The 25,877-nt window shown below is 40.2% G+C and overlaps 1 protein-coding gene and 1 long non-coding RNA gene across 2 annotated transcripts in view; both read left to right on the top strand.

The window, feature by feature from the left end:
• Positions 1 to 9,232, top strand: part of DNASE2B (deoxyribonuclease 2 beta) — a 13,098-nt gene extending 3,866 nt beyond the window's left edge. The window contains exons 3-7 of the mRNA XM_027648883.1: positions 3,349 to 3,526; positions 4,772 to 4,853; positions 5,832 to 5,993; positions 7,506 to 7,703; positions 8,228 to 9,232. Coding sequence (XP_027504684.1) covers positions 3,349 to 3,526; positions 4,772 to 4,853; positions 5,832 to 5,993; positions 7,506 to 7,703; positions 8,228 to 8,583 — 976 coding nt within the window. The 3' untranslated portion in view covers positions 8,584 to 9,232. The remainder of the gene's footprint in view (positions 1 to 3,348; positions 3,527 to 4,771; positions 4,854 to 5,831; positions 5,994 to 7,505; positions 7,704 to 8,227) is intronic.
• Positions 9,233 to 12,293: 3,061 nt separating this feature from the next.
• LOC113949836 lies at positions 12,294 to 24,351 on the top strand. Its single transcript, XR_003528582.1, has 5 exons — positions 12,294 to 14,476; positions 14,656 to 14,794; positions 15,568 to 15,731; positions 17,948 to 18,057; positions 22,880 to 24,351. It is a non-coding gene; the product is annotated as an uncharacterized LOC113949836 (long non-coding RNA).
• Positions 24,352 to 25,877: the final 1,526 nt, after the last annotated feature.

Genomic DNA, 25,877 nt, shown 5'->3' with positions numbered 1-25,877 from the left:
CTCACCTGGCACAGGGCTCACCTGGCACAGGGCTCACCTGGCACAGGAGACTGAGCCGGGCGGGAGAGCCGCCCGCGTCCCGCCCTTGGTCTCGCAGTTCTTGCCTGAACAGCAGCGGGGGGGACTTGTCCCTTTGGTGCCGTGGCTGAGGGGGGCGGAGGCTGAGCCGCCCGGGAGGGATGCGGTGGCAGCAGTGTGGCAAAGCCGCCTGTGTCCTGAGGAGCAGGGACCACTCCTCACCACGTTATAGCTGGTACCACCCCGCTGCCAGCAGCGAGCCCGACTTTGGGTATTAAATGATTAATTGGATTAATGGACTTTGAAGATGAAAGACGCAAAGTACAATTGCATAATACATATCCAGCTCAGGTTTAAAAAGTGAAATGAGGGCTCTTAAAAAAGAGCACAGAAGCTTCCCGAAGATAATTATCAACCAATTTCAAAGTAAAAGTGTTTTTCTCATGGAACAATGATTAGTTTGGATACAAGTGATAAAGAAGTAGGCCCATCGTTTCCCTTGCCCACAAAGCTAACTGCAGGGAAAGCAGGTGCTCCTTGCTCAAGCAGGAGCACAAAGCTGGCTTCGCTCTGTGTTGGTGTAGCATCAAATGTATGATGTCCATCCCTGTGACTTGTCACCCTTGCCAAGGCATTTCTGGATAACATGATTTATTTTTTAAAGAATCAGTTGGTGCAACTACCCAACGACTTAAAGGTATGAGATATTTCATTTTCCTTTCTCCCCACACTGCAATTATTCCTTGCAGAATGAATTTTTTGTGCTAAAGCTAAAAAAAAAAAAAAACCCAGACCAAAATCTAAACAAACAAAAAACCCCACATAAAACCACTTTTACCATCCATTTCTTCAATGAAGACAATTTTTATATCCATATTCCTGCGCCTCCACATGAATGCCAGTGACATGGGGCCTGCTCCAGGTGGGAACTTTGGCATCTGCACAGGCAAATCCCTGTTGTCATTGACAAATTTAGCAGGAAGGACAACAGGATTTCCTTTTCAATGTGCCCTGACTAAACGAAAGAGAAACTTGCCTGTCTGCCAGGATCATCCTAGTTTATTGAAAAGAAAGGGTCAGCCTTTGGATTCTGGATTTGGTTGCTATGAAGCTGACAGGAGAAGCAGAACTGAAACTGCTGAGAAGAGCTTCCTCTTAACCAAAAGATGCCCTTTCAAACAAACAGCACTGCAGGTTTAATTTTCAGTTAGCACAAGCTTTATGAGAGTTCCTACTATCCAGTGGTTTCATCCTGCAGAATTCTGTAATTAGTCATTATTAGTATTCACACACCCTTTCATTTGCTGCTAAACTGGAAGAATCAGTTGCCTTATCTGACTTGATCCCATCTGTACTCCCAGCTGGGCTGGCAGCTCCTACCCCTGTGCAGTGCCTGGGCGGGCAAAAGCCTCCCATGCTTTCATTCCACGCAGGAGCTCGTCCCACTCTCTTCACTGCACCTCACACAGAGGCTGCAGGAGCAAACGGCCACAGGTTCAGCTTTCTAAGGAGGGCTTAGAGTCTTTCCCTTATTTTTCCAAACTCACTGTATTCTGTGGGGTTTCCCTGCAAATAAAAGGTAAAACTGTGCTTTCTGAGAAGTGTTGAGTTGAGGACTGAAGCCACAGATCCCCATTGTTTGGGTTGGTTTTTTTTCAATAGGTAGGAGGGGAAGAAATGAAGATGTGATATAGAAGTAACGATATGACTTTTTGTTGTAAGCTGGTGTTCAGTCATAAGCAAACAATGTGACAATGCTAATCATGTCTAAGCAGCTTCATTTTTCCTTGGCTCTTCTTGAGAAATTTCCCGTGCACAAATAGCAGTAAAGTTTTTAGACAACTTTAATTGCTAATATACTCAGTTGGCTTTCTAGAAAGAGCCAAAACATGTATCCACTGGGAATTGGCAAGCAATTTACTGATAGCTCAATGACTAGTGTTTCCGTAAGCATACCTAAGGTGGATTTGTCAGATGCAAGACTGTAAACACCTCCAAAGCAAAAATATTCCACTACATTTCAAAACAGTTTGGAAAGGCTTCATCTACTAATTCCTGGTTTAGCTTGTACTACTGTAACTACTGCTATTCCTCTCCTTTTCAAATCTTCATTTCAGATAAAGGGATTGTTGTGACACCTGCTGCACAGACAGGCACGGGCAGCTCTCCCCAGCCTTGTTACATAAATCACTTTCTTCTCTGCAATCTGTCATCAGAAGTTATTTCTCCCGAGGTACTTAAGGAACATCATTCAGTCAGTGGCAGCACAGGTGGATTACCAGGGTGACCAGTGGTGTGTGTTTTTCTTCTCCCTCTACATGTGCATTTCCCACAGATTAAATATCCTCTTCTAGCAGAACCCTTTCCTGCCACTTCTTGCCTGCATTTGGAGATGCCTTTTGTGACCAACCTGAGACTGTAAATCAACTGGGCAAGGCTTATTCCTCCTGATATACTTGAAGGGTTAAGCACAGGCTGCATTTCTGGTGAATAGTATAGATTGAAAATAATGCCACCCAGTCCTTACTATTGACGTAAATAACAAATTACTCAAGTACAGCCCTTGAAGAAAGTGGCTGAATTAATTATATTGCAATTAATCCCATGGACTTTTGCAATGGGAAAACTTGTTTTCTTTATGGGGGACCTTAGTATGAACTGAGCCATTTACTGACAATATTGAGTACTCTACAATTTTGAAAAGATTTGTGTTTCTGGCTAAAAGTTTGCAAATATCCAGTCTATAACAGTTCAGCAGTGTGCAAGTCTCTTGGGAAAAGTAGGATTGGAAGAACATTTTATCACCATGCTTTATGCTTATTTAGTGATTGTGAAATGTATAAATGTAAGACAATGCATTCTTTATTTTAATACCTAATTTTATCTATTTAATATAAAGCCATATTTATATAAGTTGTTTGACCATGAGAACATCAGACTGGGTTTGGGACCTGAGGCTCTCAGGTCCAGAACCAGGAGCAATAGGGATTTGGTGGACACCAAACTAGGGCTACCTGAAATACTTTAGGGGTACCAACAGCAGTCTGGCCACAGCAACAGGAGTTTGGTGCTGAATCAGCCTCCCTTGGTTGCTAAGAAGCAGAACAAATTTATCTGCAGCAGGTATTGTGCTGTGGAACTGCAGCTGGTTCCTGTGCTGGATCATTGCTTTGAGGCTGGGATGTCCACACTGCGTGCTGGTGGCACTGCTCCCCCTCCAGCCGAGGCATTCCCAGAATTACCCTTCTCTTCCTCAGGTGGGAAGGAGATACTGCTTTACACATTCAAATAGGGTGGTGGTAAAAAAGTAATTGCTCTTCCCTGTTGCAGGTTTGCTCTTTACAAGTTACCAAAACATGCTAAAGGAGAGATTCCCATGCTGGGGCTGGAATACATGTACATGGATGCCCTGGCTCCACAGTGGCAGCTTGGTAAATACCTCATCAACACGACGCAGGGCGCTCTGGGACGAACACTGAAGCAGCTGTATGACACATATGAATCTAAGGCAAGTGACATTTAATTATTGTTAGTATGTTTACTTGCTATTGCATGCAGATGAAATGAAACCACCCAAAATAAGCACATGGAGGTATGGCCAGACCTGACTGCCCAGATCTACTAAAGCACATCAAGGGGAGCGCCTTGACAGTGGGCAGATTATTTGCAGTTTTGGCTACAATTAGAAATTATCCTCAAAATTCTAATTTCTAGTCAAGCGTTTCATACGCTTAAAGTATTGCCCATCAAAAAAGAGTGTTGGTACATACTCCCTTTGGCTTCTTCTCTGCAATTCGTGTTGAGCAATATCTGAAGCTGTGAACTGGCTTGGAACTCAGAGCAGGGCCAGTGGTGACTGTTACAGACACTCGTCCTCAGCCCTCCTATGTGCATGTGTTTCCCCCCTCAAATCAAATCTGTATCACTGTGACTGCTCCAGCGGTGATATGCTACTGGTTGGCCTTTTTTTTTTCTCCCACAGGGAGACACCTCACATATATATATTTGTGTGAAGTGATTATAAAATATCACAAGATCTGCCTGTAGTTATTTTTTTACCATCTACATAGTATTGTTGAGAGTCTGGGTATGTCTTTGCATTTCTACTCTGGGTTAGTGGTAGGGTGTCATTAATTTATATGAGGAAGAGATTCCCAGAAGTCAGTCAAATACTGTCAGTCCAGAAAACTGTCCTGTTGCAGGTCTCGCTGTAATTGTAATAAACTGTTTACAAATTCTTAGTACATTGGGAGGGGAAGCATGTCCCAACTCCTTTGAAGTCCTTTGTTCAGGGGAAATAAGGTGCGGCCACATGCAAATATTTTGCAAAAAAGCTTTAATTGCTTGCCCTTCTTGAGAACACTTGTCATGTCTATTTTTACTCAGCAAATGTTTTCACCGGATCTGATTGCTAAATCAGAGAGAGGCACAAAAAACAGAGAGGGGAACTTTTTTTTCAAGCAAATGCCATAAACCCATGTAAACTGTCTTAGCAAGCATATTCAACCCTGTGAAAAAGGGCTACTGCAGTGATTGAGAAAACTTCCACTTCATGTTAACCAGAGCCCTGATGCTGAGTCTTCAGGCTTATTTTACTGTAGCATCTGTGAAGACTGTGTCAGCTGAACTGGAAGCAGGATTAGGCTCGTGATGTTCACCCAGAGTCCTGAATTCTTCTGTTTCCAGCAGATGTTCTCTTAAATGCCTTCCTTTTCCTCAGTGTCATGTTTCAGAAGTGTGTGTTTCCCTGCAGAGGAACACCATTGCCTATGTGATATACAACGATGAGATCCCTGGATTGGACTCCAAAGGGTGGAAAAGTGGACACACCAAAGGTACAGGGAGTGTCCCAACCTACTGTTTTCTCCTTTCTGAAGTTATGGATAGCATCTACTTGTCTGTTTGTCTACCTGCATAACTAAAATTCCTGCCTAAAGCAAAACTGGAGAATGATTTGCATGATGTGTGGTTTGTTGTATAGTTACATATGCTGCAGCTTCTGTTTTGGTTTTGGTATGCTTGTGCTGTGTGAAGGATCTTAGGGCTTTTGGACTCTTTGTTTCAAGAGTTGAAACTCATACAGATTCTTTTAGTGAGTACAAACCACATGATCCTGTGCTTGATGGCAACAGCAGTACAAGATGTGAAAGGAAAGACACCCTCATCATATACCCCTCCAAACTCTCTGGGGTAAGAAACTGCTGCCAAGATCATGGTATGCAGTTACAGAAACCCAAAATTTAGATATAAACTTCAGTGGAGGTCTAAATGTTCCCTTGAGGAAGCAGATGGGGTTTGCCCAGCCTGTCTTGGGTATGACCATATTTTGCAGGGCTGTATTTTCAGGCTGCAGGAATGGGGACAGCTCAGGAGCCATGCTCCACCCTGGAGTAGCCTCCAGAGGGGGAAAGTGTAGCCCGTCTTGGTCTAGAAGAGAAGACACAATGTTGACAGAATCTGTTTCCCCTTATCCAGTGAATATATGAAGGGAGGGAAAATAAGCAGTGGAGAGAGGGTCACAGTCAGAACTTTCGAAGACAAAATTTGAGCAGAGGAAGAGAGGTTTTGAAAAGATTTTTTTTTTCAAATGAAACATGATGACAGTTTGAGTTAGTCTATGCAGGAAAGAATTGATGCAATTTTAATACAATATTAGTCTCCTATGATCCATTAATCTACTCTAGAACCAGTTTACTGTAGGTATTAACATGTTGAAATGTGGTCTCCACAGCAGCAAAACCAAAGCAGGACACAGCTCTATTGTCTCAGGGCTTTTTCGTCCTTAATTCATTAGCAGTAACTTTTTTTTACAGGATTTCTGCTCTTGGACAAATCACAAGGCTTCTGGGTAATTCATAGTGTGCCTCTGTTCCCTCCCATCCCTGAGGAAGGTTACGGGTATCCAGCTACTGGGGAGTCCTTTGGACAGACGGCCATCTGTATAACCTTCAAATATGACCAGTTCACTGAAATAGGTATGAAAAGCTTTGCCCTAAGAAAGCCTTTGTCCCACCACAGCTCTCTGATTGCTTTCCTTGAGACTTCACCTCAAAAATTCATTGTTCTTGACCTTTGTTGTCAGACTGGGAAACCAAATGGGGCCTTGGTTTCAGTTATGTTTATCCAACGATTTCTTGCTTGAATGTGGGAAATTCACTCTTCCACTCTGTTTCCTTCTCCCCATGGGGATTATTAGGATAATAATAGTCACAAGTGCTTATCAAGGGTAAATTAGTCTGTGTATACGAAGTGCTTTGGAAACATAAAGTAGGATGATTAATAATTTTTAACAGTAATAGCTCATTCAGCTACAATCACCTGCAGTTCTAAAAATGTAAGGCAACTACAGCTTGAGCTGAAGTAGTAGCCTTGACTCATCAGAAATATGAACTATGGAATAAATATCACCTAGAATTTCCCCAGGTATTTTTTGCCACAAAACCCACCAATACTGAATATATAAAAAAAAACAAACAAAAACCCCAACAAAATATATACCTCTAAGATTCAGAACTATCTGACAGTGATAACTGGTAGTGGAATCCTGAAAAGAACTGTCAAAAGGCATTACAAGAAGTCGTGCTGGCATGCTCCTTACCTCTTTTCACACTGTTTTTTCACTGTTTTCTCAGTTACAAACCTCAAATCATATTAATGAAGCACACATGCTGTGCAAATTGCCAGAGTGGCCACACCTTAGAGTAATCTAAACCAGGTTCCTGTTTGTGGAAACACATCTGTGCACGTGTTTAGGGAAAGAGGACAAGAAAATGAGATGCACACTAGTGCTTTTCCTGCCTCATCCTCCCAGCTTCTGATAATCTGTGGTTCAGGGATTTCCTGAGCCAGAAAGACTGGAATGTTCCTGATGGACTGGTCTTCCCTGAACTCATCTAATGAGCCCATTTGTTCCCTAGCTCTCTATGATATCCATAGCAAGGACTTCTACAGTTAAGCTGAGCAGTGTTCAGAAAAGTGAATTTCTTCTGGAAATTCAATCCAGACGCTGAAACTCAAGTTCTGTTCTCCCTAAAACCAAACTAGACCCTTGGGCAGCTCTTCTGTTTGCATTTGGCTTTGCAGCTGTAACTGACTAGAAACCACTTCTGTAAATACAGACAGGTTTGGATTTACACATGCTGTCTGAGTGCTGTGTGGCTGCACAGAGGCTTGAAGATGAGCAGGGGTGGAAGTGGCAGTGGACCAAGACCACCAGTTAACAGTTCTGCTAATAATGAGGCGTGAGTGGAAAAACCTGAGCGTGCTCTCCCAGTCAGTCTATGTGCTGCAGACCCACCTGGAATACAAAGCAATTACATATATTTTTGGTTGGTAAAATAAGATACTTTAATGCAAACTCATCCAGAGGGAGGCTGTGAAGATTAAGGACTTACATTTCCTTTCCAAGGCAGAACTTTGCTCTCTTGATTGCTTTGCTTTAGCCCATTTTAATTCTGCATATGTTCATTTCTGTGGGTTTTTCTCAGACCAACAGATGTTGAGTTATAATCCCGGAATCTACAGTTGTTCCATCCCTAGCATCTTCCAAGCTGATCTCCCAAATCTGCAGAAGCTCTGTGCAAAGTCCAGGCTGCCCGTGGTCCCCTTGCGCCACCTCACCAAGCTCCAGTCAGCTCATGGGGAAACCTTTCTCCACTTTGCAAAGTCACACTCATTCATAGATGGTAAGGGAACCTGTTGCTCTATGTATCACACATTCTCAATTAATTCTTAATGTATTAATTAATATATTCTTTGACAGTTAGTATTTTCAGCTTCACAAATGAATGAAACAGAGGGCAAGGAATGGTGTCCCATCTTAATATTCTCTCAGCCCCACAAAGCAAAAAACCGTCTGGTCCATCCTAAGGTGTTCAACAATGATATTTTCAGAAAATTTATTTCCTGTTATTGAACGATAACAACAAAGAAGAAATCATCTGGGGTCTTTTTGTTATCAAGAAGATTTGCAATTGTTTTGTCCTTTCCTTTTTTTCCTGCTGGTTGTTTGTAACAGGTTTTCTAGAAGGAGAAAAATTAGAAATGAACTTCTGAAACCAAAGTCAAAATAAGGGGAAGGGGCAAAACCCCCTCTGGCTGACTTTATGTGTTGCAATGAAATGAGCGTAATTTAGATGATATTTTTCAGTCTGTTTTTAAATGAAGGAACATGAAAGATTAATTTCCCACACCCTGTGTTATTCCACAGATATCTATGTGGCCTGGATAGCTCAGGAACTGAAGACCGATTTGTTGGCTGAATCCTGGCAGCGTTCTGGCCAAAAACTTTACTCAAATTGCTCTCTCGATTACCACGTCTACAACATAAACCTAATAGGGATGCCATTGAATTCCACCTTTCATTCCATTAATGATCATTCCAAATGGGCTGTTTCAAGGAAATACAAAGATCAGTGGACCTGCATCGGAGACTTAAACCGTGCTGCCGAGCAAGCTTGGAGAAGTGGTGGGTTCATCTGTACCCAGAATGAACACATCTACAGTGCCTTCAGGCACCTGATAATCCACTACGAAAGCTGCACTGCTGCTTCCACAGGGATATAACAGACCATTCCTCCCAACCAGCACAGCCCTTATTACATAGAAAGTGTGTGAAATATCTGCCTTAAAATGTATTTCCTCTGTGAAAAATGGCCCTGTGCGTTGCCAGGTGTGCTAGATCATCACCTTGTTGGCTATAAAAGCAGGTGGTGTGTAGGTAAATGATGGCTGGTTTGCTCTGGTGTGGGACCCAGAGGCTCTGCGTGTGCTGAGCCGTGCTCTGCTCTCTGCTGGCTCCTCACCATCCGTGTCAGGATGGGATAGGATGGGATGGGATGGGACCCTGTGGCACAAGGCTGCACCAAAGCACATCACTGTGGGTGCCCTGCATGGGCACCCCTGGAGCAACTTGTGAGCTGGGGCTGCATGTGGGATGGGAAGGACAACAGAAACCTCTCTCCTGGGCTGGGTTGTCAGGAATGGGCAGTCGGCAAGGGACAAGTACCCCAAAATACCTCAAAATCACCCCATATTTCAGGTGCTGTTGAGATAAATCACAGCATTTCTGCTCAGTTTGGGCTGAATCTCTTAAAGTGCTGATTAAATCCAGACAGGGAAATAAGTAGATCTGTGGACAGGAAGGCTTCATTTTTACGTGATTCATTTTTAGAGAATAAATGAGCTTTAAAGCATCTTTAAATCATCTCTATAACCAATAGCTTGGGAGTATTTCTAGTGCTTTTATTCATGTACAGCAATCTTATAAACAAATAAACATGTTCAAAATTTGAATAAGCAAAATAAGAGAAAAAACAGTCTGTTGACAGTCTCCCTCTTCCATCTGTATAGTTATTTGTGGTTTGTTACAATGTATATAGCTGCCAAGGGAAAAATGGACACAATTAGGGAAAAAAATAAAGAAAAAGGAAGAAAATATTTGAAGGAAGATGTTATTTATCTACATTTTCACATTACAACAAATGTGACTGTTAATTTTCAATATCTCCATTCTCAGGCTTAGGACCTGAAGTTTGCATGGAGTTGCTGTAAAGACAAGCTAATTTGGAAAATCCTGATACACTCTTGGGTTCAGATTTCAGAATTGTATCTGCATTAATATGTTCCCAAATATATTTATAGGGTTCTATCTCACTCGTAATTTTTTTCCTGAATTGCTGATATGAACTGTCTGAAGAATTGGCTGTCCCACTAATATTTCTGTTTTGCTGTGTTCCTAGTTCCTACCACTGGTTCTCCACAAGTGTCTTAAAAGGAATTAGACGGAAAGAAATGCCCCACAACCACAGGAGGTTGTCAAATAATGTATCAAGCCTTCATAATGAAGGGAACTGTGCAAGAATAGATTTCAAAATTAGCCAGTCTGGATCAAAGGCAAACCCGAGTCTCATAGCTCAGTGAAAATAGTGTAGATAGCTTAGATATCCTGCACAAAATTTTTTTTTAACTTTTCTCTGCCTATGACATAACATTTGATAAATAGTTTGCTTGGTAATGCTTTTTCTCTGATGCTTGTGAAATTGTTTAACATATACACCTTTCATTCTTTTGCTAGCTAGGGTCGAGCAACACCTTTTGTGGCAGCAAATATTGCCAGTGACACAGAACACTGCGCCGTGGGATGGAAGGGCATCACTCAGATAAGCCAAGATAGAATTAATCTCTCTTGCCCATCTTTTCATGGCAGACACTAACCTGACCTGCCTGTCTGAGCTCTGGCATCTTGCCCGTGGGTTTGTGTACACATGATCTCAGTGTACAGGGCTGGTGAGAAACCCTCCACTGGAGACTGCTGGTGAGGCTCCCTGTGGTGCCTCAGAGAGCATCTGCACCTGTGGCACAACCTGTAATTATGGTATTTTCAAATGCTCAGCCACAGCATTTGGATTCACAGAGTTGGATAGCAAAGAGTCTCTGTCCCACAGGTTGTCACAGAAGTGTTGCCACAGCCCTGCTTCCCAGGCTACACGTCACCAGTCTGTCACTTGACTTTAAGTGCTGATTGCTGTTCTTAATTATTTGATCAATTGATAGCTGGCATAAGGCTAGACTACTTAAGCATTTACTAGACTAACTTAAGCATTCCTCTTTCAGTATACCCAGGACTGGTTGCCTCCATTTTGTACCTGAGGAGGTATAAAGAGCAGTGGGAAGGTGCAGAGAAACAGCTGTACCATACAGCAGTACAAGCATCTCAATATACAGACTCATTTCAGTGGTGTGGCAATAAACAGGCTGCAGATCTGGTTCTCTCATGTTTTAGCTGTAAACAGCTTTAATTCAGTTTTGCTATTGTTGTGTAACCTCAGTATTTGCATATCATAGTATTTCTGCTACACACCTTATGAAACATGGGCAGGCTCTTCGTTTCCCAAAAGAGACTGATAGTCAACAAAATAAACCAAATAATAGATTTTTAAAGGGTTTGTAACTCAAAGGCTTTCTGTGCAAATGCAAGACCATAAGCCACTTACTCAACCTCTTATGCCCTCACAGTACGCACTGTGATCAATCATTAGTGTGAAATACTTTTTGCCTACTTTATATGCATATATGTATGTATTCATAAAGTTTTTAAATTTAAAATACACTGTTCTATTTTAAAATGCCAAACACTCAAGAAAGACCTGCCTGTCCCAGTGATTCTGTGTTGCCTCTGCTGCCCACCATGACCCTTTTGACTGGGCAGGCTGGTTGCTGCAGAAGGGGACACGTGGCACAGCCCCTCTGCAATTTCAGGGGGATGTGCTCAGCAAAAGTGACCCTGCAGAAGCACTGGACCCTGGCCTGGAGAAGGAATAAAGCTGCTCTCTTGTCTGCAAACCTGGAGTATCTTCTCAGCGTGCAGGTATGGCTATTCTGACCCTTGGGCTCTGTTCTAGTTAGACTAAATGAGAACATTTATTATACATGAAAATTGTTTGCTGAGGGAGTAGGAGAGGCCAAAAGAAAACATTATTAATCCACTAAACATTACTGTACTGCAGCCAAGTTTGTAACAAACACAACAGTAGGGATCATTGTTTGGTATAAATTGCCTTGTAATCATTTCCACAAGCGGAGGCTCAGTCCCAGCACGCCTGACACGCTTGCAGGGTGCAGGAAATGCAGATACAGTCTCTTGAAATACATGCCTGCCATTTGCATCTCCTGCCCTCACCACTGCTACTGCCACCCCAGAGCAAGGGCAGAATTGCTCAAAAAGCTGTGATGATTTTTCTGTAAACCCCTCTATCCCTGAGGATGCTTCTCTAACACTGGTAACTGTGGGTCGGTAGGGCAGTGGTTTGCTGTGTTGGAAAGTGCAATTTTACACAGACTTAATGCAAGAGGTCAACGGATTTGACATTGAAGAAAAGCTAAACATAAAAAAAATGAAGGCTTAAATATTTAAAATGTGTGAGGTTTAATTCCAACTGGGCAATTACAATAAACTGGAATGCAGGCAGAGGCATTGCAGCCTGAGCCCACTTCACAGGGCAGCCTTTGTGATGGAATTGCTTCTGGTGTCTCCACAATGACCGAACATACATTATGGGAGTGATGAACAATGTAGCTGCCCACCAGCAAGTCAAAAGAAGCTTTGGGAGAAATTTCTCTGTTTTCCCTTCTCCAAGACATGCTAACTTAGCCTGGTGCTTGGACTTGTCACAGGGGTCCACAGGTGTCCTTCTGAACCAGAGCAAAGTCTGCTTCAAAGTGTGCATGATGGCACTTTAAAAAGTACAGCAGTCCTGCACAAATTAGGTTTTGATCATTTCACTGTCAGTAATACCCGGTATTCCAGCTGTCCTTACAAACCACACACACTGCTCCCCTCTTGGCACATTTTGTGCAGTTTTTCTGCTCTCAAAAAAACCCCCCCAAAACCAGGAAGTTTCCAGTAAACACATCTAATGTAAGTGCCTGTGTCAAACAGGGCTTCCTCAGCTTCCCTGCAGCATGAAGGGAGGTTATTTTTACAAAGACATATGGGCCCTCTCATCCCTCTCTTTTGTTTAAATGTACACAGTCCTGGCTTCTGACAGTAGTGAAATGCTCAATAACATCACTGTGAGAAATGTTTTTAATGTATCAAACCATCCTTGGCATTATTAGCATAGTCACATAATTATCCATGGAGAAACACCCATATGTTAACGCCCATAAAGTATTGTGTGAATCTCTTTTATACCTTTATTTTCAGTTTCTGGGAAAGATACATCACTGGGTACTTAATATAGCAATTGCTTCAGAAGGTGTAAGCTGCCTATGCCCGCGGTGAAATGGTCGGGAGGCAGAGTAGTGCTGGCAGCGTCATCTGAAAGCTCAGTAAGCCACAGTCTAACTGTGCTCAGAATGTGATGCAAGAATACGATGCACCTCTTTAATTTCACAAGAGATTTCTTAAAAAGACAGGAATTTAAAAACGAGAATGAACAGAAACTGATGGTAGGCTAAGTGTGAAAACACACCTTGTAGGGAACAAATTCTTCATAGTACAACAAGGCAGAGAGCCTGATCTGAAATTCCAAGCTGGGGTAGCAGTATCAGTGTTTTCTAGATATCCTGATACCCTGAGTATCTTAGCCGTATCTGACACTTTTGTATTTAGACTGGATATACCAGATTAAAGATCTAATCTGCTGAATTTTCTCATCATCCTTACAAATTTGGCATGAAGGTAGTAAAAGAAGTTGTGTGTGAACCCAGAAATTGGTTGTAGCACTTTCAGATCTTGGCCTCAGACAGCATAATCTAACTTCTAATGCAGACCCATTGTATGCTTATCTTTAGGGTTTTTAAATTATTTATCCCAGTATTACAAATATGTTATTCTATGTGTATGTGATATGTTCATTTTACTAAAACTGTTAAATACAAAACATTAGGACATGAGAAATATATCTCACTTTTTATAAATAGTTGTGTTACACTTTTACTCAAGTGATTTTAGTAAATCCTTTCGATTTTATTTTTTTCATTTGCCTTTGCTTGACATTTCTTCCCAAGGTGTCTGGTGACTATTCTGATTCTTCTGTAAGAGAGATAAAAGTAAGGAACATTCTTCCCCTCCTTTGATCACTTTGCAGCTTGGGAACTGCAAACCCATACTCAAATATTCAGAGCTTACAGGAGCAGAGCATAATATTTAATGTTGCATGCTAAAGTAAAGGCAATTGCTACAAGTGGTTCACTGTAGTACAGTAGTTCTAGCATTGCCTAATTTATTAATCATAGAAATGTTGCATGCAAATTAGCCACAGAGTTGTGCATCATAATACAGTAATGCAAAAATCTGTCTTCACATGTATTAATGCTCGTAAATTATGGATATCACACTACAGCATTACACAGTTTCCCCATTACATTCCAAAACTTGCTGAAAGCTCACTAAAAGCCATGTTACTGAGTGTTTTCTTTTTGTTCCTTACTTCTGGCTTTCTAAAGTGCGAGAGTATTTAGCTGCAGGGCATTTTTGTGTCTTCCTTTTCCCAGGGTTCCTTTTTGGGCTAACATTCTGCCAGCCAAACATCAAGATTTCTCTTGCTATAGTGCAGTTTAAAAACATATTTTTGCTCTGGTATGAGTATGGTCAGCACCACTGCCCTCCCCTGCTCTGAAAGCTGCTCCATTTCACGTCCTGACCTTGTAAATGCTAGGCACTCTGCAAGGGAAATCTGCATCTTTTCCTCTCTTGCTTTCTTAATGCTCCAAATATTTCTTTCAGGAAAGTCAAGGTGAGAATAAAGGAACTGACAATGTTGCATGGAATATTTTGCAAAAAAAGACCATGAAAGAATTTCTGCACAGCAAATAGGGATAGTCTGTGCAGTTGTATCCCCAGCCACTCACCAACTTGCCCTCCTCTTACTGTCAAAAGATGGGAAGAAACAGAGAAATGGGAGCAAAGAGAGTTTGCAGGAAAAAGGGAGAAGAAGGAATAAGACAACTGAAGGTGAGCAAGACAGAGAGAGCAAGGGAAGAGCAGAAGGAGCGTTAGGATTGTCAACACCAAGGAGGTCAGAGACCTTGAGTGTGATGACAGAGAAACATTAGGAGTTAGCTATGCAAAAATCCAGTTTACAGGATATTTAATTTACTATGATAGATACTTAACATTTATCCATTTTACAGATACAGTCTCCACAGGCTACACTGCGGAGATAAAAATGAAAGGCATAAACTGAAGTGACTTAGCCAAGCAGTACAAAAACATAAACCAAAACAACACCCGAGAGGAAGTTGCTACCTCTCTGTTACCAAACTACGAGAGGTGAGGTAAGGCAAAGTCAAAAGCATTAAATAGGTAAAAGTAAGTGAGAGAAATTCATAAGCTAGGCTAACCAGTTTGAACCACACGTATTTGAATAAGATGCTAAACCACTTTTAAAAGAAGGAAACTAAGATTAAGCTTTAAAGCCAATACAAAAATACAGTAAAAACAGGAGACGCAAAACATTCATAGGAGTAACTGCAGATTATTTCATTACAGCTGGTAATGCTGAAGTGAGCTGCATTCATTCTTGTAGTATTGAGAGAACTGCAGGCAAAAAAAGTAATACAAATACAAAAGAAAATAAACAGAAAATACACAGAGATAAGAAGACTGATGCCTTTAACACTTTGCTTTGGGGATTGTTATTACAGATATATTTACAACATATGGTCTGTTATTGTCAGGTTAAAAATCAAGTTTTATTTAGAAACCTCCCGAGCTTTATGTTTTCTTCAGTATCATCTCTGATCCTACTTTGCTCTCCAGCACTAAACAAACTACCACTGGTCTAATATAGTAGTTTCTCACTGCACTTAGTGTCAAAATCAGTAAGTATTCCCAGGTATTACTTACTGTCACTTGGCTCATGGTGGCTGTTTTGTCACCTCCTGGTCTTGGGTCCCACAGAGGAATAATGGCAGTATAGAAGCTGTAGCTCTATAAAAAGTGTCATGTTAATATTAGAGGAGGAGCTAGCCATAAGGGGTTGGCTTCACAAATGTAAATATTTCATAATTTATTTAGCAACGTGGCTTTTCTTTTTCCCCCAGGCAAAAACTTTAATAAAGGAATAGATCTGCTGCAACAAAGGAAATAACAGCAAAAACAGAGACAAGGACACATCCTAACCCCACTAATATCAGCAGGAATTTGCCTTCATCTTCAGTGGGAACAGAACTTCAAAGACATGGGAATCACCTATAAAACCTGAAGGGTAAAATCTGAACCTTCCATAGTCTATGACACAAACTGTGTTTAGAGGGTGATAGCATAGTCCCGACACGATGAAAATGTCCCTCGCAGGAGTTGCACTCCTTGGCCTGACCACAGCCTTGTCCCCAGCACTGCCAGGGTGGCTGTTAGGACAGACCCCAGAGAAGTCTCATGCACAGGCAGCTTCTTTGAGAGAACTTCTGTGAGGCAGGACTACACAGGAGCTGGCCAGAGATGAACTTCCTTTTGGTGGACACTGTCTCTCTTTGTTCATGGCTATACTTTCAGTGCCTAAGTCAGGAAGAAGTGATATCCTCACCTTTAGGGGTATATTTTTTTACATCTCAGTAACTTAAGATACTCTTTCAAGGCCTGCCTCTGGCAGAATGAAGGCTGAAAGCTCTATCTCCTTAGTCCTACTTTGTGTTGTTAGAACTGAGGAAGATGGGCTGTGTGGATATAAAGACTCTTTTCTTCTCTAGGGAGATGTAAGATCTCCCTAGAGGACTAAGAACATCTTCTGGGTGCACACTGCTTTCTAAGTGCTGTGAATGTGGGAAGGCCAGGAGGAGGGAACTCATTCCTGAGTACCTCTGCAGGTCTTGTTTTGGTACTGGCACCATACAGCAAAGTAGAAATTAAAAGAGTAGAGATACCATTCTTCTGCTAACAGCAGAATTAGTTTCCCTCTCTTTCCTTTGGATGATTCCTTATGCTTCTGTTGCTGGGAGCACATAATGCAACACGGTATCAGGTCTCTGTATGTGTGTAATGTACAACCTGGACAGGTTGTTACACCCTTGATGAGTGAGTTTATCTGTTCCTCATGGTACTATTTTAGCTTTGTGAGAAAAAGTATCCCTCTGTCCTTCATTATTCCTTGGTCACCAAAATCAGTCTGACAACACAGACTCTTTCAAATAAACCAAATTCCAAAGAATGGTAGGTGTTTCAGGAAAACAGTCCATGGCAGTGTGTACCCTAACTAAGGCCTCTCCACTGATTTCAAATTCTATTTCAGATGTTTCATGTGGCATCTGCACCACCAAACCATTGCAGGCTGTATCAAGAAAGCAATGGCAAACACTTTCAGAAAAGCACCTTTAAAATAACTATGTTTAAGATATGCTAGTTATGTCTGTGTACTGTACAGCAATGATTTTCAGTCCCTGGGTGTAAAGACATTAGTGTAAGATTAGTAAGTAACCTTTAATCAAGCTACAAATATGACTGTGAAATAGAAGTTCATGCATATTTTCCATACATTTAATTTCTTAAGGAAGCCTGTGCCTCTACTGGAAAATTATAGGGAAATTTCAAAACCTTTGCTCTTTGCAAGTTAGACCCACGTTGTATGTCAAAATATACAGTTGGGTTTTTTGAGAGAGCTAGCATTGCTCAGGGCCCTGCCGGTACAGAGAACTTGAGATTTCAATACTTCTTTTAAAATAAAATGCAGTATTTCTTTAATGCTAAATTCCTTTGGATTCCAGTGTCCTCACTGTTAACAATCAGCACATTTACAATCAGTCTAAGAAGTGAGGAGTGAAGCATGTGGTTTGGCTGCTTTCAAAATCATATGCTTTGAAAATGCTTTGTGGGTTTAGTTTGGTAATCCAACTGAAATGACCATCAGCTAGACAGATAGGACAGTAAAGGTGAAACACAGTATCGCAGATACGAAACTAATCTGTATTTCATGGTTCCCATCTCTGGGTATATGAGCCCAGCTCTTTGTGGGATCAAGTGACACTTAAACATAGCACTATTGAGCACAACTGGTTTGATTATCTTTGCTAAACTGGTGTGGTAAAGGCAAAGTGAAACCGAGTGGCTTCGTGGCCCTCACCACTTACACCATAAGCACAGTGTCCTCTCTAGGCAAGGGCAGTTTCAAGGGCTAACAGCATCTGAAGTAAGTCCAGTGTAAATTAAATGTAGTGTTGTGTAAAGCATGACAATAAGGTCAACAGAGTAAAAATTAGAAGAGCTAAACTTTAGATAAATTTATGAACGCACTGTATAAATTAATACATATTTGTGCAAAGTATTTGGGAGAAGAGAAATATATTTCCTCTGAAAGGATGTAGGTGTGGCTACTGCAGTGTACCAAGGAGATTAAAAAAAAATCCTGTTGCTGTGTTCTTATTGTGGTTGAAGTAATAATTAAGAGTTTGGCGTCAAGTTTGAATGATAACTATTACTTTCTTCACACAGATTTTCTAAGCTTGAGAGACCAGTTTTCAAAAGCTCTTTAGCAAAGTTATTATGTTACAAGCATTACTCTGACAGAAGAAACTGTAAAAGGATGATCAGTAATACTCAGGGTGAGTCCTGGTTTTTCAATATCTTCTTAGAATTTGGCTTCAAAAAGGAAGGTCAGCTTTTCTGACAGTAATCTTTCATAATTAGAAATGAAAATGATGCAGTTGGCAAGTTCTCAACAGCCTTGGAAATTGGACCTAATACATTCAAAGGCACAAGCCTTTAAAATATTTCACATGTAGACACTGTTAGCTAATATTCTCAATTAGAATGCATGCTTTTGTTCTTAAAGAAAACCACCCATGCTATTTCTTTTACTGCTGATACAGGTTTGTATCTGTTAATGCTTTGAATTTTCTGATTTGGATACTCCCAGAGGGAGTACTTTAAACTCCCATAGCACTGTGTCCCAGATAGCTCAACAATGATAAGCATTACAGTAAGTCTTGCATATGGCCGTATGAACATACTACATATGAAGAGAAGAGAAGCTTACACCTGAAGAACTCTAGTACTGTGAAATAAAGGACTCAAAAGTGAGGAAGTATAGAACTACATTTGCCTGTACAACTTTGGCCTGTGTATGGCTATCCTTTACAACTGGACCATCTTTTTTTTTTGTGTACAAAATCTACAGCTTTCTCAGATAATGTGTAGAGGGTTTGCTGGCTTTTAATCCTTTATATTAAGTGTGTAGTCTTCTGGTTTTATTTATTGCTCATTATCCAGCTCCATCCCAGAACTTAATTCTGTCACAGGAGTTTCCCAGAACTTAATTCTGTGACAGAAATTTGATACGTCTAGCTGAAAGAACAAGTGAAAACAAAATTTTAAATATCAGCCTCAGCCTGATAAAAGCCTGGAAAATTATACATTTAGTTGTTAAAAAAAAAAAAAATCTGGAAGAACATGCTAATAATCCTTGACAGAGGCCTGTAAAGAGACTACAATCATCTGAGCAGTATATTCTACTTAAGCTTTAAAAAAGTACAACAGAACTTGCTATTGATAAATAACTTGTGTGCAGGATCCAGAGCAGTTTTGTTGGGATCTCCAGCAACGCCATCACTCCATCTCCCAATGATTTTGTGGTTGGCATCATATCCACAATATCAGCCTTGCAGGTTGTGTAACAAGCTAATGATGCCACCCTTAAGGAAAAACATGGAGGTACTTGTATGATGACAAGGTTCCACCACACAAATACAGTAAGAAATAATTGAGATTAGGTGAGGCTGCAGTCAAACATGAAACATTAAAATACTGTTTACAAACAAACATAGAACCAATTAAACTGAATTTATGTAAACTATTTAATTAGCAGATTAGAAAGCCTGATGTTACATGTGTGATCTTCTAGTCTGACTTCCGGTATAATGGAGAGCAGATTTTCCTGAACTCATTCCTGTCTGAACTAGATTGTATCATTTTGAAGGAGAAACATATATGTTGATATAAATATCAACAGAAAAGTTACCATAACTCTTGGTAACTCTCTCAATGATTAATTAGAAGTAACTATAAATTAAGGTTGCAGGTCTGGGATCTTTGTCTCCCAGAGCTAAGGCATGGATTTTTAAATGGATATTTACAACACAAAATGGTACATAAAGGGCCCCTATTAACCTTCTATTTGATGAGCTAAATAGATGGAACTCTTTGAGCCCCACATTAGAAGGAGAGTATCTCTTAATCATGTCTCATCTCTATCCTATGAAATCCTTCTAATTTTTCATTACTTTATTTGAATTTAGGACCCAAACCCCATTTACAACATTCCACTTTTCCTTGCATTGGTGCCAGATACAGATGAAGTATAAATCTCTCTATTCTTTCTCAATATTTACTTGCTTGGGCAACCAAGAGTTGGCTTCCCTGTTCTAGTCACCACATCAGAGAATAGCAATTGGGGTCTATTAGTCTCCAGTTGCTTTTCAGTGACTTTGCTTCCCAGCAGAAGACTCCCTAAGAGATTTGCTGGGCCCTTGTTCTTTCTAGAACATATGTTCTGCTTATTTATTTGTATAAAGCAAAAATGCTTTCACACAAATTTTGTAGGAGAATAAGGCACAAAGGGATGTATCAGAGTTACCATGAAGTATTTGTGAAGAAAGAAACTGAGGACAGGACAGATCTCCTGAATCCCATATTGGCACTACAATACTGCACATTTCCATGGGAGGCTGAATTGCAAAGGCCATGGTCAGATTAATTGTCAACTGATGGATACAATCCCAGTACTGGATTGAATGCTGTAATTTCTTTCCAGATGTATTTAAAACTCTTCTGGTTCAATAAGAAAGCAGGGCTTGAAGCCTAACTCTCTCCTGCCAAAGGTAACCATGCCATACCTTCTCTTTCATAAATAATCCCCCACAAATTTAGGAAATAAAGTATTTTCTCAAACGGGAGAAAAATATGATCAATTTGGAAATATAGACAAAAGAAATATTTTAGCTAATCAATTTAGCTAATTCTTCCCTGTCAATTTGTACAGTTACTTTTACTGAAATGGTGCTTTTGATTCTGTCCTCTGTCTCCTACTGCAGGGAACAAAGATTGTCTTCAGCATCACTCTGTGTTGAGTAAAGCACCAAACTGGTTGAACCATGCAGACCAAGCAAAAGAGATCCTGTGATAAAAGATCTAACTTAAAAGCAGATTTCACTATGAGTTTAATTTCTTTGTTCAATCAAACCCTGTGCACCAGGCAGGATTGGCTCTAACAAGCTTCTACAGAAAAATGATCCCAAAGAGACTGAAATCTAGGCCACAGCTACGAATAATTCTTCGGAAGCTCTCTGGATTTCCTGGAGGGCAAGGTGTGGCTCTGTGTGTGGGAGATAAACGCCGGTGTTCTTCTGTTAGTAGTAATTAGGTGCAGCTTGAGTTTCATTAATAAGAGCTACATATGCATGCTGGAAAAAACGTTTATCTGACACTGGGATTATATGTTACTAGCTAAATGCTTTACATTGTGTGTTATCTTTGTTATTTTGTGATTAGCACTTAAAAATGTCCACAATATTTTATCAGCACATAAGAAAAAAAGTTCTGTTACTGAGAGTTTATAATATAAAAAAGAAAGAAATCTCCTGGTAAATCTCCAAGTTATCCTACCAGTCTGTCTAACATTTTAGAACCACTTCTTGCGTTATCATTTGTTTTTATTAGCTTTAGTCATTTTGATTTTGATGTTGTTTATAATTATTGCCAAATGCAAAAATAGTCTTTCCAGAAATTTACCATGAACACCCAGCACTGAAATACCAGTCTTAAAGATTTGATAAACCAGTAAAGAAACAGAATCTTATTGGGGAAAAGGGCTGGGTAGCCTTAAATAGAAGAGATTCTGCAATTCTAGTGACTATTCATCAAAATCTAGTGATACAAACAGGAAAAAAACCAAACCTGTAATGTAGCTAAAAATGCTTGTTAAATTATTTTAAAAGTCCATTCATTTCAATGTTCAATCCCATACCATCTGAATATTATGGCAGTTATTCTAAAATTCTTATAAAACACTTGAAAGGGTTTTTACTCCATTTTGAGGTTTCATAGCATCACAGGTTTTCAGACCAGAAGAAAGCACCATGAGTCTCCAGCCTGACCTTTTGCAGGGTCAAGTGATATATATATCATTTCTGGTGGAGATAGAACACTTCCTTTGGAAAAACAATCCACCTTCTTGATTTAAAAATTTCAAGTGGCAAGAAATACTTCCCAGGCCTATCAATTTATTTTTTTTCCATGGCTTCGTTAGTCCACGGGGTTCTCTCTATGTTTTGGTTTTGTTTTGTAATCAAAAAATGGCTCAGCTTTCAAACACTACATCTTTTAAAAGATTTGTCTTCTAAACTGAAGATTTCTATGATTATTCTCTTTATTTATGTAATTCAAGATGAGTTAGTGCTTATGTAATTCATTGATGGGCTCGAGATTAAGGTTTTGAAGCCCCTGTAAGAAGGGTTTCTAGATCACAAAGCAACCATAGACTGGTTAACCAGGTTCTCAGTTTTTGTCTCGGTATCAGGACATGCTGCTCCACCAGCCAACCCCTACTGCTACAGTGCTCTCCACGTGGATCCACGTGGATGGCATTGCTGTGTGTTCTTACTTGCTTTTCTCTGTTGCTGCTTTTCATAGTGCAGCCCTCCATCAAATAGCTAAACTATGGTTTTCTTTCCTAGCAATATTAGCCTGCACTTAGCTATACTAAAATACACATTGTTCAAGGTAGCTCACCTTTCCAAAGATGTACTAGTACTGTGGACTAATTCCTTATCACTGAAATGTGTTAAAATATTTAAGCAATATATTTTGCTTATTCTTGATAACATATATGTTGATACCACGAAGTTAAGAGTGATCTGCAAGGGGAACAACAGTTTCACTTGACACCTTTTACTTTGTAACAAAATAGTTATACTTTTTTAATACCTTTAGTAGCACAGCCAAATTGTGTTGCATACATTTTGATCAAGGAGAAAATTCTTATATATTTGGGGGCAACCTGCATGCAGAAAAAGAAACAAAATTATTTGCTATACCAAGTTCTATTTATTTCAAAAAAATTATTCCACTACTGTACAAATATGTCCTAATGTAAAGTAACAGAAATTTAATAAATAAAATGAAAACACAAAGTAGCATATTCTGAAAAAAATCTGGCTAGAAATGAGTCATACTCTAATCTTGGATAAACTCCTTCTTTTTCCCTACGTGAAGGAATGTTTTACTAAGGCTGCTCAAGCTATTTTTTATCACCACCAGCAGAGATATACAAACACCACTTCCTACGAAGAGAACCACACCCCTCAAGAAACACAAGTTTTTCTGCATACCCAAATCATTGATGAAATGTTGCCATTGTACCTTTTACAGCACAGTTCTTTGGAAAAGGACAGTGATCTCAGAAGCAGCACAAGGAATTCAGCAAAATACCAGGCTGGAAACAGTAGATGCTTCTTCAGTACTTTGCCACGAGTAGCTATTGGATAAACTTCTGAGAAAGTGTAATGTATCAATTTACAATTTTGTTGTTCATAGAATTTCTATTTGGGGAAGTATTCCTGTTTTCTGCACTAGGCACTTGAAACTCCATCAACCTCCATTATATTTTTTTCCCCAGCTAATATACAATTAATGCACTATCTAGTAGTTATAATCTACTAACTAACCAGAAGTGCTGACAGACTTGTAGTAAATCAAACACCCAGTATTAACAAGGCTGATCTGGTTATCAGTTTAAGATAATGGCCAGCTGTGCCATCTTGATAAATCCTGTGGGAAGAAGTTATTGTAATGTCGGTTATAACTACATGGTTACTACTGTGTTGACATCCATACATAAAGCAACTGTGAAATAATTTTTTAAACTCTAATGAGTTTAAAACTCAACAGTCATATGTAGCAGACTAGGGAATTTCCATAATTTTTAAATAATACATTTGCAAGGTTTTTTTGCAAGAATACCGTGTAAAATGCCTTCTTTTTTAAAATGCTCTCCTTTGCTTTATTTTTCCTGAGATTATTTAAGTCTTGCGCTGTCAGGCTTCCAAAAGCTTTGCTTCTTTTTCTTTCTCACATGCACATAGACACACCTTCTGAGATGTTTGACACAGACATTTGAATGCATCACTGATTACTGCTCTTTGCATGGTACAGCAAGAGGTACACCAGGCTGAACTGCTGCACCTTCAAGAAGGGCAGGATGGGAGACCCAGAGAACTACAGGTCTGCCAGCCTCACCCCTTTCCCCAGGATGACTCTGGAGCAAACACTCCTGGAAGACATTTCCTAGCACCTGAGATACACAAAGGTGATTGAGAACAGATGGTGTAATGTGGCTTCACCAAGGGCAAACCTTTGATGGCAAGACTGGCTCAACAGAGGAGGAAGAGCAATGCTTGCTATTTACCTTGACTTTAGGGAGGCCTTCAACATGGACTCCCACAGTGCCCTTACAGTCAGTTTGGAGAAATATGCAGTGGAAAAATGTACAAGGTAGATGGATGGGCTGTGCAGTAACATGGGTGTTGATCAGCAGTTCTAAGTTCACATAAAAAGGTGGCTGGTTACTACTGGTGTTCCTCAGAGACCCATACAGAGGCCAAAACTCTTACTGTCCTTATTAATGGTCTAGACAAGGTAACAGAGTGCACTCTCAGCACATTTAGGAATGATACCTTTGGGGGACATGGATGTCTATAGTCTGGAAGATAAAACTGCCATTCAGAGGGGCCTTTGTTGGTTTTTTTTTAACATTGTTTTGTTTCTTAAGCCTAGGACTTTTTACACAAAAGCATGAAGGTTGTAAAGAAATTCTCTAAAGCAAAAGCATTACAGAATGAAAACTAAGAAAATTTCATTTGGTCCTTATTCAGCCATAGCAAAATTAACTTTTTTGGACACTCAGTTCACATTTCTTGTTTGCTGGGTGGTGAACTTGAGATATGTGGAATCTGGTATCTAGAATGATCCTGAGCATGGTGACATTAATTGTGAACCTAATTGAATATAGTTGTGGTTTAAATGCATAGTGCTAAATATTCACCAAATAACCTCTGGGTATCTTACACTGGGCATTCTAAATTCATAGATATGTTTAATAAATTTTGTTTTGACAAAATTGTTTAATTTTCTCATCCATATAATGGACATCATGCCTTCTTTCCAATAAGCACCTTAATGTTTGTACACAGCTCAGGTACGGTAAACAAGAGTAACCCAGAAAAGCATATGAAAATAATTTTTTTTTTGTGTTAAGTAATGGGATGAGGACAGGCATTGAGAGCACGTAGTAAGATCTAGTGTTAATTCTAAACATTAAATAATACCCAACTTTATCATGCATAATACCCATTTTATCCATTAGAGAGATTGCCCAGGGTGACTGAAAACACTGAAATTAAAAGACTGTAACCAAGATCCACTAAGGAATGCAAGCCTGTAAGTCTCAAGCAGATGATCCTGAAAACTACTCACGCAGTTCCTGTGTAGGCACCTTGTAATTTTACTTTGCTCCCCTATGAAATGCACCCCTGGAGAAACAGCTCTGGGTATGCCTAAGTCTGGGAACAGTCTGGGAAGAGCTAAGCAGTTTAGCATTTATTTTTTGCTTACGCCTAGCTGAGTAAACAAGAGGCTTTTCTACAGCAGAGATAACAGATGGCTTGGTACAGTATCACATACCAAGCATCACGGGCCTAGGATCTCTACAAAATACAATTGCAGGGTTTCTCTCAAAAAGTGATGGTATAGATGTCCATATTTCATAGGACAGCATATTGTGGTGGGCCCATGTTCAGCTCTATCCTCAGCTGAAAAGATGTGGGCTCAAAGACAGATTCCCCTGCCACAGGGAGTGTCTCCCATCACTGACCATTTCACCCCAGTGAGACCATATTATCCTTTCTTCACTGCGCAAAAAAACCCCAACAGAGCATCAGGCCAGGAGCGTAGAAGGAACTGGAGTCTTCAGCCCACTGATGAGGGCACACACATAGAGACTGAACCTGATTACAACCCATTCTCCAAAGCTTTTTTTCCTGCTTTGCTGTGTAACTTTTTAAGGTAAACTACAGGGAGAATATTGAGACCTGACCAGGAGTCCAGTCTTCATCCCTTCAGGAAGAGAGTGCCCCAGCCACTAGCTCTTTGGTCCAGCATTTTCTGTATATCTTATTCTGCACACAGCAATAGCTTCAGCTAGAATGTAAGGTAATGGAAGAATGAAGACAATTCTCACCTCAGGAAAACCTGCAGGCTTGTGGTTTGATTGTTCCATTGAAAGGTAAGATGATAATCTCAAGAGGCTGGCAAGTCCTGTCGTCTGTATCCTACTTAACTTTTGAACTACCTGTTAAGGAAAGCCACTATC

This window comes from Corapipo altera, unplaced genomic scaffold (assembly GCF_003945725.1).
Source record: "Corapipo altera isolate COAL_440 unplaced genomic scaffold, ASM394572v1 112, whole genome shotgun sequence".
Lineage (NCBI taxonomy): Eukaryota > Metazoa > Chordata > Aves > Passeriformes > Pipridae > Corapipo > Corapipo altera.
The sequence above is the reverse complement of the archived record's forward strand: the minus strand, read 5'-3'. Positions and strand labels throughout refer to the sequence as shown.